Below are 15,714 nucleotides of genomic sequence, written 5' to 3'. Positions count from 1 at the left end.
GAAGTTTCTTGCCCCCTCTCAGGCCCAGGAGGAAGTGGAAGGCTCCCTGGGGTTGGCTCGCCCGGCCTGTATCTGTTTTCCCTGGGTGCTGTGCTGCGTCCCGAGGGGCAGGAGCGCACGAGTCCCTAGAGGCAGGTCTCTGCCCTGAAGAGAATTCCTCTCCAGCAGGCAGGAGCCCAGAAGCAGAAGAAAAACAAGGTTTAGACAGAAGGCACCCAACTCGGAGGCCTGACCCGGCCGGTCGGGAGCTTCCTCTGTGAGTCAAGGCTGATGACACCCACCTAGCTGGGTCATGAAGGACTGTCCTCGAGGCGTGCCGCATGCACCAGGGCCTGGGTGGGGAGTCCACCCCGCAGGCCCCGGGAAGGCTGGCCTGGGCCCAGCGGCGGCCACCCAGGGGGCCAGCACCTGGCATATGCCTGACAGTTGGCCCCGGGCGGCGGGGAAGGTATGCTGGCAGGTGGCCGAGCCGCGGTGCCAGGATCTGGCTCGGTGTGTCCTCTGGGGCCTCAGCTGCCATATGCCTGTGTCAGTCCCAGCGCTCGGGCTGCAGATGGGGCACCGAGGGGAGGGGGCTGTTCGCCTAGGGTAGAGGTGGCTCTTGTTTTGGAGAAGGAGGCAGGTGTTGGCCACGGGACTGCTTTTCGCAGACCGAGGGCTAGGGCCAGCCTGGAGCCTTCCCGACTTCCTCCCATGCGTGCGCAGGTCTGAGGGCCTCCCCGGCTTTGATCCCGCTGTGTCGTCCGCCAGAGTTCCATTCCCCTCTGCTCCTAAACCTGCCCATCCACATAGGCCACCTCAGCCTCTGCCTGTTGTAAGAAGCTGTCCGGGACCTTGCCTGGCCCAAAGTGAGAATCCGTCAGTCCTTTTCCTGCGGGCACGTTTCATGTTCTTTTCTGGTTTCTGGATCTGTCTCTGTGTTCGGGGGTTCTCTCCTGGGGAGATAAGAAGAGCAAGGGAGTTTTTGTCTGAGTCATCTCAGGGTTAGCGGCCATCAGCCCAGGCCCTGCACAGAGAGCAGCTGGGAAGACCTATGGAAGGAAGGGAAGGTAGGAAGACCCTGAGTCCTAGTTCCTGGATCTGTGGTCTTGTTGGGAGAGTATGGGGCCTGAATGAGGATGTAATAATAATCAGCAGCAACTCCATTGGTTGGGTGTCCGTTATGTGCCAGGCCCACGGCTACATACTTTTGATTCATGTGATGTCACAGCCCCGACTAGCAGCCCAGGGTGGTAACACGGGGCTCAGGAGCTGGGACATGGCAGAGCCAGGACTCGAACCCACTGCCGCTGCCTTCCACAGCTCTCATCTGTCAGGCAACAAATATCTCTGGCTCAGCTTACAACGGAAGAGACTAGAAAGGGTTAGGCTTTTAAAGGGACAGCAAGAACTTTTATACTTCTTAGCATTTGCTGGGGCCCCAGTAGGGATGGGCAGGGATGGAGTACAAGGGACACAGGAAGGACACTGTGTCGCTCCTGAAGCCCAGGCTGGCTTAATCCTGCCATCTGCTGTCAGGGTACCTGCTTCTGGGTTGGGGGTGAGCGGTTCATAAAGCGCCTGAACGGCAAACCCCTTTGCCTGAGCAGCGTGGGGTATGGGATGGGTTAAGGAGGCTGGGTCCCGGCCAGATGCTGCCATGGCTGTGCTCATGGCCCTAGCAAGTCTCTAATCCTCCAGCCTCAGTTTCCTGGAAGGTAGAATGGGGGAGCAGGACTGGGCGACCCCAGAGTGGATTCTTTTTTTATTATTTTTTAAAAGATTTTATTTATTTATTTGAAAGAGAGAGAGTGAGAGTGCACAAGAGGGGGTAGGGTCAGAGGGAGAAGCAGACTCCCCACTGAGCAGGGAGCCCGATGCGGGACTCGATCCCGGGACTCCAGGATCATGACCCGAGCCGAAGGCAGTTGCTTAACCAACTGAGCCACCCAGGCGCCCCCCAGAGTGGATTCTGATGGCGTTCCAATCCTGCTGGTGTGGGGCACACCTATGTTTTCTCCTAGACCGGTGGCTGCTGCCATCAGATTCCCGTCCCTGGTGAGCATAGGGCTCCCTGGTGGCTGTGACAAGTTCCAGTCACCACAGAGGTGACGGTGGAGCTATTTTTGGGGCAGCGCGTGGTGGGGGAGTTTCCTTCTGGCAGTGACTGGGGATGGGAGTCTTGGGCAGGGGAAGTCCCGTACCGAGACAGGGCCGGCCCCTCTTCCTTCAGCCGCCCTGGCACACGGAGGCCACCCAGGTCCCCAGAGGCCCCTGCGCTGCACATCCACCCTCTACCCCGAGCTGAGCAGCCCTTCTCCCGAGCCTCTCAGGAGCCACTTTGCAAGGTACTGGCCTTTGTCCTGCCTCCGGCTGCGGGGAACCCCTCACTCTTTCCTGCCGCCACCTCTGCCCCGAGGCTCTGCCCGGCAAGTGGCAGGGAAGCCGGCGAGAGAAGCTTCTGGAGCCTGGGCTCCTGGGGCACCTGACCTGGCTGAGCCTCTGCCGCCGCTGCCCCCTCGATCATCTGCCTGGTGGGGGTTGCTAGCGGGTCAGCGCCGTCAGCCTGGCATGACATTTGTCGCTGCCCGGGGGGGGGGGGGGGGGGGGGGGCGGCCCCGAGGGGGGGGGCGGCGGTGGGGGGGGGGGGGGGGGGGGGGGGGTGCGGGCCATTGCCAACAATGGGTTTCACACTGAGTGATCACGGGCTTTGCCAGAACTCCTGAGGTTATGAGGGAAGCAGAAAAGGCAATTTTTTCCCCGCCTCTGGGATGAATTTTAGCTGCCTGGGCTCGTTTCTGATGTCTGAGCAGCGAGTTCTCCACGGAAGATTCTCCCACCAGGAGTAGCTATCCCCTTATGGTCTTCCATCCTCCTGGGGCCTGGGGCGAACTTTTTACCAACACTGAAGCTGGGGCTGTTCCACTGGCTTTCCTCCTTCCGTTACTGGTTGTCAGGGCTGTAGCCATGGTCTGAGTCGGGATATGGGGGTAGAGGAATTTCTCCCTGAAACTGCCCATTCCCTGTGGCCCCTGAATGAGCTGGCCTGGGGGCTCCCAGGTTTCTCCTTCCCGGCCTCTGGTGTTTACAGACTGGGTCAGCAGCCTTCTACCTGGCCCTCCCTTTGTGGCCTGCTGGGGCCACAGAGCTGAGTGGTTTGGTCTCTACCTTCAAGGAAATCTCCAGCTGGGGAGAGAAAAACACGAGCAGGCAGTGACAACACGGGAACAAACACTGTGGAGCCAGGGAGTCACTGACAGGGGTTGTCCAGGAAGACCTCGTGGAGGAGGTCCCCCAGGTTGGCCTCTGAAGGAGGAGCCAGGTTTGCCTGGAGGCACTTCATTCCGGGGAGGGGGAGTAGAGTCTGCTAAGGCCTTGAGGAGAGAATGAGTTCATTTATCTGAGGGGTAGGGGTCCTTGGCATGGCTGGGACTGCCTAAAGGGTCTGAAGCTCCTAGCAGGTGAGATCCCAGCTTCCTCCGGCTCCTCCGAGGCTTGCCCCAAGCACATGAGATTAAAACCCAGACTTTGGAGAGAGTTAGATCTGGGTTCAAACACAGGGCTTATCATCTACTAGAGCCAGGGGCTTGGTGGGTCACTTATCTGTGCCTCGGTTTCTTTTTCTGTAAAATGGGGTCATGGCAGACATCCCAGCAGGGGTGTGCCGAGGCACTGCGTTTAACTCCTTGGCACAGAGGAAGTGCTGGGTATCTTCCTCTTCCAAGTGGGTGGGATGAAGCATGGCCTTCACCGGGTCCTGGAGCCAGACACCTTCCCAGACAAAAACCCATGGCCTCGTTGCTCCTTTACCTGAAAGATGAGATGTTTACAGCTCCTGTATTTTTTTTCTTCCAGAATTGAGTTTTATTATCCGAGCAGGAGGAGATGAAAGGTGCTTAGGAACCTTCTCAGTTTTAAAAAAGGCTCTGGGAGGGGCGCCTGGGTGGCTCAGTCGTTAAGCGTCTGCCTTCAGCTCAGGTCACGATCCCAGGGTCCTGGGATCAAGCCCCACATTGGGCTCCCTGCTCCGCAGGAAGCCTGCTTCTTCCTCTCCCACTTGTGTTCCGTCTCTAGCTGTGTCTCTCTCTGTCAAATAAATAAATAAAATCTTTTAAAAAAAAAAATAAAAAAGGCTCTGGCCAGCCGTGCAGTGGGAGGGGAGGTGTGTTTTGAATGACTGGATTTCTGCCCGAGCTGAGACCATGGGAACCCTGCAACATGAGGGTGCGCATTCCTTGCTTGGGGCTCCAGGCTCAGGGGAGGAACCACTGGCCCTCTACCCCTGACTGATCAGAAGTGTATGCAGTCGGCTCCCCCCGCCAGGCCCCGGGCGAGACACTGACGGTTTAGAGATGACCGCAGAGATGGGCTCCTGCTCAGAAGGCCCACAGAGGAGGAAGAGGGGGTGACCTAGGAAGCAGTTGGTGCCCAAACGGTGGGCTTCAGGAAGAACCCCACTGTGCGGACACCAGCAGATGGGGGAGGGGGAGCCTGGGTACTGCCCGACTGCGGCCACATGCCCACTCTTCGGGGTCTGTTTCTTCTCTATGGAGGGAGACAGCCCAGGCGGGACTTGCCCAGGACCCCAAAGGAAGCGTCAAGCCTGAGCAGGACCCAGGATCTGGTCCTGATGTATGTGTGCGACTTTGCCCGTGACAGTCCAAGGAACCCCACAGGGGTGTGTGGTTGGGAAGGGGAGGGCCCTCTGCTCAGGGGCCTCGGGTGGGGTGGAGGAGTTGGGAAATGCAGGAGGGCAGGCCCATGCTGGCTGGGCAGAACTTGGAATGCCTCGTGCAGGACCATGGGCCTTGTCCTGGGGAGCTTTGGGCGGGGAGCAGCAGATCGGGATTCGTGCCCACCCTGTGAAGAGGCCCTGGAAGGACGGGGCTGGTCATGGTCCCATGTCTTAGAGAAGACAGGCTCCTACTGGTCCTGAAGCTGAGGAATCTGAGCAGCATGTGTGGCTTCGGGAGTGGGGAGGGGAAGTAGGACCAGCCCGGAAACCAGACACCATCTGTGGCTCATCCCCTATGGCTCCCAGGCCCCCATGACTCTGGCCTGCGATCTGGCTGCTTCTCGTCCAATGATGAATGGGTAATGTCTGCTTATCCCCAGACCAGAAGCGGGGCCGGGGTGGGGGGAGGACCCAGCAGCCAGAGCCAAACCTCTGGGCCAGAATTCATTCATTCATTCACTCTTCCAAGGCAGTAAGGACCGGGGGAGTCCGACAGACTTGGTTTCAAGTGGCAGTTCTGCCCGTGGCCTGCTGTGTGACCTTGGGCCCATCCCTTAGCCAGTCTGAACTTCCGTATCCTCTTCTAGCTGTGTGGATCATAGCAGCCCCCACCTGGGGTGGCCACGAGGGAACAAGGCCTGCCCAGCCCCTGGCGCAAGCCTGCTGCGTGCGCGGTGTGTCCTGCATTAGGGCTAGGACCCTGCCCTCCCCTCCCCCAGCCCGTCTGCACCGGCAGGACATTCCTTCCAGCCCCAGGCCCTTGTAAACTGGGTCATGAAATCGGTGGAGTTTCTTTGGTTTGCTCACAGCCTTGCTGGTCCGGGAAGCAGGTTTAAATGGCAGCGTTCTCCGATGTGTAGACTCTGGCAAGTGCTGTTTCTCCTCAGGGCCTCTTGCCTCATCTGCGGAACGGGACTGATGGCATCTCTTGGGCTGCTGGGGAGGCACTCCGATCACTCAGCTCAGGGGAGGCGCCTGATGTGGATGTTGTGTGAGGCCGAAGCTGGTCCAGCCTTGACCCCGCCAGCGGCCGCGCACCAGGAGCTGCGGCGTCTCCTTGCCGGGCCTCAGATTTCCACATGCGAAGGGGCCTGAAGAGGTGCATTGGGCAGGGCTGGCCTGTGGCACCTGTCCTAGGCTTCTGCCACCAGGGGCCTGCTGGCCAAGCAGAAATAGCCCCTGGTGCCCACACCTGGTGCCAGGATTGGGTCACTCACTGGGGGAGGAAAGAGAACTGCGGGGGGAGGGCGTCCAGTCACCGAGCTAGTTTCCTGCTTTGGGAAAACAACCCATAAAGCTGTTCACTGCCCTGGAAGGACTGAGAGAGGGCCTTCCTCAGGCAAACTGGCCCAGGCTGCAGCGTCCAGGGGAGGCAGGGGCAGCGGCATGCCTGCCTTGGTTGACGGAGTGACAGTGTGGCCGGGCTCAAAGCCTGCGGCTGTCGGGAAAACACTGACCACACGCGGACGTGCGTGCACACGCCCGGGAGAGGGCAGGCAGGACACGCCGTTTCCACCTCAGGGTTTGAGGACAAAGTGAGACCTGAACAAATACTTGCCTCCCCCCAGATTATGAATGCACCACCACAAGACCCCCAACATACAGAGCCTCGCGTGCATAGACCCCCAAACCTGCCTCAAGCCAGGTCCTTGCCCTGAGCCTTCGTGGGGTCTTGAGTCGTCTTTCAGGGAGAGGGTAAGGGCCTCCGTGGGCTGCCAGCCTCCACGAGGTGTGTCATTTGGGCAGTAGGGAAAGGAGGGACATGACTCCTCTAGATGAAGCTTCCAGAAATTGGGAGGCAAGGGCCAGGGGACAGAAAGGCCACTGGAGAAACCTCCTTGCCCAGCCCAGCCCAGGAGCCAGTCCCTTCCAGGGAGTGCTCGGATGAAACCCAAGCCCCGCATTAGCAGGAGCTTCGCCTGAAGGCCAGGCCGGGAGGAGAGTGTCAGGGGGCTTTGCAAAGAAAGGTAGCCACAGTTCACATTAGCGATGAAGGCATTTGTTCCAGAGTGGTCCCAAAGAGGACATGCAGTGAGGCAGATGGAGCATGATCTGGGGGCCAACAGCCCTGGCTCTGTCACTTACTAGCTGTGTGACCCTGGGCAAGTCCCCACCCTTCTCTGATCACCAGTCCCCGTGTCCGCCACTCATCCTCCCAGTGAGAGTTAGTGCTAATGACAGAGTCTCCGAGGACCTTCACATGTGTCAGGCTCTGCTGTAAGGAGTTTTCATCTGTAAACACATTCGGTCCTCTCAGTGACTCTAAGAGGAACATCTATATTAGATACCCCATTTTCCAGATGAGGAAACTGAGTCACTGCATGGTTAAATGAAGCCAGGCCAGGATTTGAACCGAGGCACCTGGCTCCCCGGCAGGCCTCGCTGAACCCTTAGGCGCATCCTGATGTGGTCCCTGGGCACCTGGTGGACACGCACGCATGGGGAACCCGGGCTGGGAGCCACACTGTGCACCCACAGTGCCTCAGAAACACAGGGCCCTTGCTCCCCACAGAAGAAAGGCCCTCTTTTAGGTGGCCCTCAGTGCGGCCTGTGTCCGGGTTTCACATTCCATGCATTTTTGGCCCCTGACTCGGGCTTGGCAGCTTGGGCCTCATTGTTGTTCGACTTGGCAGGAGCCACCAGGCACAGGCTGCTAGCTCCCTGTGCAACCCGGGGATGCACATGTGTGCTGAAGGGCTTTCCCTGCGCTCTGTCAGTCTGAATCTCTGCCTTGGTCTTTCTGCATCCACACCCACTAAGAAGCAGTTTGGGGCAGGAATCTCCAGTAAAAGGGTTGGGCTTCCATGGAGGTATAGACAGACAGAATGCAAAGTCTCTGAAAATGCAGCACCCCTGGAGAGCAAGAGGCAGGGACTACCTTGGACCCAGGAGGGGCTTTGGAGTCATTGAGAGCAAATCTAGCCCCATGACCTTGAGCGTCCCCTCTCTCAGCCTGTTTCCTCATCTCTAAAATGGGTTTACCAAGAGCCCCAGGATGCATGGGAAAGATCTGGCCCACTGGAAATGTTCAGAGAACCTTTATTGCCTTCCTCCCAACCATCCCCCCTTCCCTTTCTGCCTCCCTCCCTCCCACCACACTCCTTCTGTCCTCTCCCTCCCTCCTCCCGCCTCCTCATCTCCACCCTTCCTCTCCCCTCCTCCTTCCCCTCCCTGCCTCCTTCCCCTTTGCAGTGTCCCTCTCTGACACTCAGGAGCCTGTGACTTGCAGAATCCTCCTTGGCTGCTGCTTTCCTGGAACAAAGTCCCCTCTTCCTCCCCTCTTCCTCACTGGGGAGGACATGGTGCAGCCCTTCCATTAGGTTCTGGATAGAACAACTCTTAGATGGCTCAGTTGTTAAGCATCTGCCTTCAGCTCGGGTCATGATCCCAGGGTCCTGGGATCGAGCCCCACATCGGGCTCCCGGCTCCGCGGGAAGCCTGCTTCTCCCTCTCCCACTCCCCCTGCTTGTGTTCCCTCTCTCGCTGTGTCTCTCTCTGTCAAATAAATAAAATCTTAAAAAAAAAAAAAATAGAACAGCTCTTAGGAACAGTCATTTACCAAAGCTCCAGGGCATTGGCAGAAAAGGTACCATGGACAGCAGAGCTGCATCGCCGTTGTGCTGTCCCAAAGGGCACGGACTCTGGGGGCTCCTGTCCATGGGGCCCCTGCAGTGGGTAATGGCCCCCTGTGGCCCTCCAGCCTTGGGATCACCCCTGCCCACTCCGTGTTTTTGAGGGAAGGGACTTGTTCAGTGGGGAGATGATGCAGGAAGTTCTCCACCTTGTGTATAAGGAAAGGAAGATGAGGAATTGCCACTGAGAGCCCGTGGGGAGTGCAGGGAGGTGGTTTTGGGCAAAGATGCCACCAGGGGTTTGAGTCCTGGCTCCACTGCCACGGATCTGGGCAAATCTCTTAACCTCCTTGTGCCTCAGTTTTCTCTTCTGTAAAATGGGACAATAATAGACCCTATCCCGTGAGAGACAGGGTCTGTTAAATGAGATGGGCGAAGAGGTGAAGTGTACAGAGCAAGGCCTAGCATGATCAGAGCACACAACTTTACTTATCATTATCATTACTGTTATTTCTGATGGGGCCAGGGACCCCTTGGCAGTGCTCCTGGAGCCCTGTGTGAGGTCTGGGGTGGGCTCCTGAGTGTGTAGTCTGCTGCCTCCGGGCGCAGATGTTGGGAGGGTGCCGCTAATACCGCAGAGGGCAAGTGGGCATGACCTTGGCAGACACCTGCTAAGCCTCTGCCCAGTGTGACTTGCCCAGGCTCCCAGCTGGTGAGTGACAGGGCCAAGATGCAAACCCAGGCCCACTGGCCCCAAAAGGCTGGGTGGGGTCGGATGCAGGGAGGGAGATGTAGAGACGCACATGCCATGGTCAGCAGTCCACGTGAAGTCCGTTGGCAGGTGGGCAGGTGGGCAGGTGCACATGTGGGCCTGGCCTCTGGGCCGCTCTGACGCTTACAGAGATAAAGACAGAACCTTTTTGCTGAAGACAGTTCTTCTCCAACCTCTCCCTGGAGGTCTCCCTAAGGGCAGAGGACGGTGAACATGTCACCCCGAGGGGTCTGGGGATGCAGCCCGCAGCAGCTGCTGAGCCTGCAGGAGTCACCGGTTTTATCTTAAAATGCATGCGCATTTTACATTCTGTTCCCTCCGAATCCGGTTCATCGGCGCACACGTTTCCCCACTGAGTAACAGTGCTGCCTCGGGAAGCCACTCGTGTTTGTGTGTTTATCCTGGGGCTTTTCCTACCGGTCCTCACTGTGTCACCCTGAGGGTGTGCGCTCCGGTGTGGGAGCTCAGGCACAGATGGTGGCGAGACGCCGAGGGGGCCGTGGTCCCATGTGCATTTCAGGAAGCCTCGGTGGCGCACGCGGAGGAGAGCTGGTGAACAGGGCATGGGCCCTGGGGGGCCCAGGTGGGAGGGGAGTCCCACACTGGGACAGAGTCAGGGGGGATGGCGGGCGGAGAGGGCTCAGAAGTGTGGACACACCCCCACAGCACCCTCCTCCTGCCGCCTATTCAAGACGAGAAAAAAGAGCAAAAAATCTCTACATAAAATGCCATGTTTGGGGGTCGACCCTGGCTCAGTGTTGGCAGCTTCACAGCCAGGGGACAGCATGGGCTGTGCTTGGCAGGATGCGGCGCCCACCCTGCACGACTCCCCGCTGCAGAGGGCTCCCCTGCGAGCCTGAGTCCGGTCCATCTGCTCCACGTGGCCTCGCTCCGAGGGAGACACAACTGGAGAGTCAAGCTCAGTGGGTCATTTGGGGCTTGGTGGACATGCTTTGATAGCTCAAAAGGCATCGCAGACATCCCTGAGCCTGGAGGGCTGGATGCTCACCCCCTGTAGCTGGAAGAATCTACAGTGGGGAGGAAGGAAGAGACTCCTTTCCCACCGCGCAGACGCCGCTGTGTTAATGAGGGCGGGTGTGGACTTGGGAGGTGTGTGCAACGGAGCTTGCTGAGCCACTGGACCGGGGGGGGGGGGGCCCTGGGGGGGGGGTTGGAAGGGGGCTTGCTGAGCCACTGGACGGGGGGGGGTGGCTCTCAGGTTGGGGTTTGGCTGGGGTGTAGGTGACCAGGTTAAAGACTGAGAGAGTCCGTCTAGGGAGAAAGAGATGTCTCCGGTTGGTTCTCCAGACGCAGACCCTGAGAGTGAGAAAACTGTAAGGGAGTGGGGGAGGCTGACGAGCAGGGGTGTGATCTCGGAGTGCCCTGTGTCCTGGAGTGTGAGTCACACCTCGGAGTGCCCGAGTGTCCTGACCCAGGCAAGGGCACTTCATACCGGACCCCTTGGTCATTGATTAAGGGCTGTCTAGGGGGCCACCAATTCCTAGGGACTCGACTCTGGCTCCGGAGGGTATAGACAAAGCTGCTGCGATAGCCTGGGCCAGTCCTGAGGGGCTCTGTTTGGGGTGTGGAGTCTGGGGGACAGCCGGGGCGGGGGCCCTCACCACATGCCTGCACTACGACAGGAACCTACCTCCCGTGCATCAGGCCCTGTCATTCTCCGCGGTGCTGTGAGAGCCCCGGCCTGGCCCTGGGCATGGAAGCTGCTGCAGAAATGCTTGTGGTGGCAGGAAAGGCTTTCCTCCCAAGGGGGAGGGCTTTGCCCCTTGCGTCCGGGAGGATCGTAGTGGCCAGGTGCCAGCTCTCACCTCCGGCTGTACCTCGCTCTGCCTTGGGCCATGCCCCAGAGGCAGCCCTCCGCTAGCGAGGCTGGCAGAGGCTGCCTGTGACACCAGGGGAAGTGGTGTTGGGAGTGCTTCTTAGATGACATTTAGCTCAGGCCCAGGGAACATAGTGGGTGCTTTATCAGGGACCGCTGCTGTGGTTACCATGACAACTGGTGGCTGGCATCCTTGACTCTCCTAGGGGCCTCTGACGTGGCAGCCCAAACCCTGGGGGGCACAGGGGACTGCTCCCTTGTGCAGAAGGCTCTGCGCCTGCCTGGAGGTCTACGCAGCGCTGTGAGGGGAACCCGTGGCCTTGGCCTTCCCCGGGTTTGGTGTACCAGGGCCCAGCAAGGATGGGGATGTTGGGTCCTTCCTGCAGCTACTGCATGCAGGCTGTCACAGGGTCTCTTTCCTGACCACCCAGGCGGTCAATCTGGGTTTTTGTGGGGGTGATCATGGGGGACAGGGCTTTGTAACTGCCCCCGGGAAGCACGGGGACAATAATGTGGAAAGAACAAGGCTTTGGAGCCCAGCTCTTGTGGAGTGGAATCCGGCACCTCCTTTGTTGGCTGGGGGGGCCGCCGTTAGACTTTTCCCTGCGCAGAACCCGTTTCCCCCTCTATCCAGTGGGGATGATCCTCGCAACCTTGTCAGACGGGAAATGGAGGGAAGGTGTGTCCTGTGGGGCATGGAGTCCTAGCCCTGCGGCTTCTGAGCTGGGTGGTTGCTCTGTAACCCCGCTGGAAGATGGGGTCAACGGAAGTGCCTCGTCCAGCCTGGTGACGTGGAGGGGAGAAGGTGAACAGGCGTGTGTGTAAGAAAGCCCGCGTTTTCTTTTGCAGCCCGTGCCCCGGGAGGCTGGCATGCAGGATGGCCGGACAGCCCAGCCACATGGCCCACGGAGGAAGCCCGAACAGCCTCTGCCACAGCCCAGGGCCTGCCCACCCCCCGGACCCACAGGTGAGCCCTTTGTCTTTGTCTGCAGAGCACTGGGGACTCAGCAGGGAGCTGGGTCCCTGAGGCTGCTTCATCCCAGCCACTGGAGGAAGCCCTCCCCCCACCCACACCCCCCGCCCCCAACGGAGTCACTTCGTGAATGCTTCCAGGGTGGGAGTGGGGCTCACTACCAACCTGGTCAGCCCCGATTTCACTCAGCAGCACTCGGAGAAGCCTTCTCTGTGCCGGACTCTGGGATTTCCGTGTGAATGGAACAGCTTTATGTCTGCGGGATCAGGGCTGGTTAGAAAGGCCATGTGAGAGGAGAGAGGAGAGAGTGAGGGGCTCCGGGGGGCACGGGCAGCCTGTGCGTGCAGTCACAGAGTGCTTCCTTACTCTCAGCTGAAGCTGGCTTCCCTTTTTGGTTTTAGCTGCGTCCTGGCCCTCTTCAGCCTCTTATCTAGAACCCGCAGAGCCTCAGGACACTGGTTTCCTTACACCTACCTCACCCTGTGCAGATCCTCGGAGAGCCAGGCAGCCCCCCGCAGCTTTTCTGAAGGTGGCTTCTGGGGTTCCCAGCTGCCCACATACTCTGTGCCTTTGCATATGCTGTTCCCTGGGCCTGGAGTGCCCTCCCCGACTCCTCGTGCAGGCCTCGGTCCAAATGCGGCTCCTTCTAGGGAGCCTCCCGGTCCCACCCCACTCCCCCCGCTGTGCGGCTCAGGCGCTGGGCTCTGGCCATGGCATCCCGCTGGGGAACTGGTTCCCAAGTCTGCCTCCCTTCCTGAACGGAAGATCTGGGGGTGGGGCTTTACTGGTCCCATCATCCCAGGCCAGGCCCAGAGGAGCCCCTCAATGCCGGGGGAGTCAGTGAACTGCAGATACATGTAATACACCCCGACGTGGCTGTGTGTGAGACAGACGCAGGTCTGCTCTTAGAAAGCACACAGCCTCATGGGAGAGAAAGGTAGGAAACAGGGCAGAAGAAACTCAGGGGCCCATGGAGCTCCAGAAGGCACATGATCCAAACTGGATGGCCAGAGAGGCCTCCTTTAGGAATTGGCATGCAGAGGCCTGGAGGGGGCAGGCTGGGCAGGTCACCTGGGCCAGGTGCTGCAGGGCCTTGTGGACAGCCTGGTATGATGCAAAGTCATGTCCAGGGTTGGCTTTGTCCCCAAAGCTATGAGACCCAAATCAAGGGAAGACTCAGAGACAGCTACCTTCTCGAGCCCCAGAAGGCTCATCACAGCCTCTAAGTGCCTATTTCCTGTTGGAGGACATCAGCTGGACTCTGCTGTTTGACCTGCTTGGCCAGGGCTTCCATGTGCAGTTGTGCGGGTGTGTACTGCACAAAGGTGCCTGGCCAAGGAGGCCGATGAGTCTGAGATCCTTCTACACCTGAGTTCTCATCAGGCCATGCTCCCTGTGTGGGGCTCCATCAGCCCAAGGGAAGGAGCAATTTTATAGATTCACGAAGAGGTGAGACACGTGAACTAGTAGACACGGTGTCTACTAGTGTGTGTGTGTGTGCGTGCGCGTGAGCGTGCACTCGTGTGTCTGCACGCACGTGCACACCCCCCCCCCCCCACATAGTGTGTCCTAGGGCATCTGCACTATTTGTACTCTCCACTCCCGTTACTGGAGGGGACACGGGCCCGTTTCCCAGGTGGAATTTGGGGAGGCAGACCCCAGAAAGCCTAAAGGCCCGTGGCCACTGCTGGTGCCGAGTCCACCAGGACAGCTCACTGATGGCTGGGGGCAGTGGGGCCTCCTCGGGTAATGCAGCAATTTGTCATATTAAGTCATTCACTAACAATTGAGTCCCCCTTGATTAATCTCCCAGAATTAGCCAGTTGCATTTTGAGCAATTAGGGTTAATTACAGCCTCATTTGGCAGAAGAGAGAGCCCCGTAATTATTTCACGAACAAGGCGAGGCGGCGGTGTCCGGGCGTCTGGTCACACATGTTGGAGTGGATTAGACACGATTCCTCGTCGTTGGGCGGCAGAGGGCAGAGGGGCCCTCCGTCCCGCCAGCATCTGGCCGGGGACGCCAAGCCGGGGTGCACAAGCCGTGTAGACACCAGCACTGCCCCAGGTCAGGGCGGGAATGAGGCCAGGCAGGTGCATCCTCTCTCCTCCACTCACGAAGCGCTGGTATTTAAACACCGCCTGGGGAGACATGGCGGCCCGAATCTTGCCTGTTTCGGGACATAGAAACACCTGAAATTGACAGCAGAGCCATATTCCTTGATGGCAGGAGGCCCTGCTGTTGCCCTGAAATCATCCTTAGGAGAAGGAGCCGGGGCCCGCGATGGCGAGAATACTGTGTTCTAGACCAGGCGGGGCTCCAATCCCGACTCCAGCCCTCACCAGCCAGGCAACGACGGGTAAATGAGCTGAGCCTCCACTTCTTCATCTGTAAAATGGGGCCGTGAAGACTAAGTGAGGTGGAATACTTCCAACCCCCAGCATGGCGTCTGACACTGTGAGTGTTAGGGAAAATATGTGTCACAGATTTCATTCTTCTCTTTTTTTTTTTTTTTAAGATTTTATTTATTTATTTGAGAGAGAGTGAGAGAGAGAGAGCATGAGAGGGGGGGAGCATCGGGAGGGTCAGAGGGAGAAGCAGACTCCCCGCCGAGCAGGGAGCCCGATGCGGGACTCGATCCCGGGACTCCAGGATCACGACCTGAGCCGAAGGCAGTCGCTTAACCGACTGAGCCACCCAGGCGCCCCTCATTCTTCTCTCTTAACCTTCATTTTTGTGTTCGTGGCTCAGGAGCCCAGAGCTGAAATACCTGCAGTGTAGAAGGAACAACTTAGCAACCACTCAAACTGGTTTTGTTAAGTTTTTGTGCCGCAAGGCTAGTGGTTTGTCATTTCAGGGAGCTTTCTAGCTGTGAGAGCTGTCCTCTTACTAAAATACGTTTGCTGAATGTGGTGGAGTCACATGTGAAATCATTGAGGTTTCAAATGAATGAATGCATGCATGCAATCGAGAGGAAGAGTTCTGATGCCCCCCTGCTTTATGATTTTACCAGTTTGTTGCTGAGCGTTTTCATCAGGAATGAAACAGAGCTGACCCACTAAGAACCACGTGAATTTCCAAGAAGGAGAAAGGTGCTCTTGTCTGAGAAAGCCCTGGTTAATATGTCTTCCATCTGGAAAGTCTTTGCAAACCTGCTTGGGGCGTGCCAAGTTCATTTATATTGGGCCCTATTCAGAGAAAGAGGAATGCGCCTTACTTTTCAGGGGGTGGGACAGCTGCTTCCAGATCTGAATCACACAGGCCAAAATCTTTATGAAAATCTTCCCAAAGCAATGTTGGTAGTTAGGTAAGATTTAATGACCAAATATTAACAGCTATTAAAATTCAAGAAGTGTTTGCTGACGTGTTGTAAATTCAGCAAATGCTTGTCTCGTTTCTGCCTTGGGTCTGCTGAGGAGCCCCACACAGAAGTGGGTACAGACCGTGTGTGAGGTGGAAGGCCCCACAGAGGGACGGGCGGACGCTGAGGGAGCCCAGAGGGTGGGGTGGGACAGGGAAAGTTCTAGAGAGATGACAGGTGGACTGGCCATGATTTAGGGCAAGACAGGGAGAGGAGGATGTCCCAGGAAGAGGAAGGAGCCAGGCCTGAAGGTGCAGGACCAGTCAGGTTAGGCAAGTGTTTAACTACCAGTGTTTGGATGGGAGAACGGCTGGTGCTTATGAAAGGCTGCGTCATCTGGAACTGAGTCTATAGTGAGTGATGGGTGAGCCCATTCGTGGTTTTAGGTGGACAAGGGAGCTTGCATTTTAGAAAGATTAGTGGTTGCTGGTGCTCAAGGCACAGGTAGGGTGCAAATAGGAGGAGACGAGGCCACTGCCTTCTCCC

At 58.1% G+C, this 15,714-nt stretch overlaps 1 protein-coding gene across 1 annotated transcript in view; it reads left to right on the top strand.

Annotated features, from left to right (window-relative positions):
- Positions 1 to 15,714, top strand: part of NEK6 (NIMA related kinase 6) — an 84,585-nt gene that overhangs the window by 27,611 nt on the left and 41,260 nt on the right. The window contains exon 2 of the mRNA XM_035015833.1: positions 11,745 to 11,862. Within this exon, the coding sequence (XP_034871724.1) occupies positions 11,773 to 11,862 (90 nt within the window). The 5' untranslated portion in view covers positions 11,745 to 11,772. The remainder of the gene's footprint in view (positions 1 to 11,744; positions 11,863 to 15,714) is intronic.

The sequence above is a fragment of the Mirounga leonina genome, unplaced genomic scaffold (assembly GCF_011800145.1).
Source record: "Mirounga leonina isolate KUSES-001 unplaced genomic scaffold, KU_Mleo_1.0 Mir_170, whole genome shotgun sequence".
NCBI classification, from domain to species: domain Eukaryota; kingdom Metazoa; phylum Chordata; class Mammalia; order Carnivora; family Phocidae; genus Mirounga; species Mirounga leonina.
The sequence above is the reverse complement of the archived record's forward strand: the minus strand, read 5'-3'. Positions and strand labels throughout refer to the sequence as shown.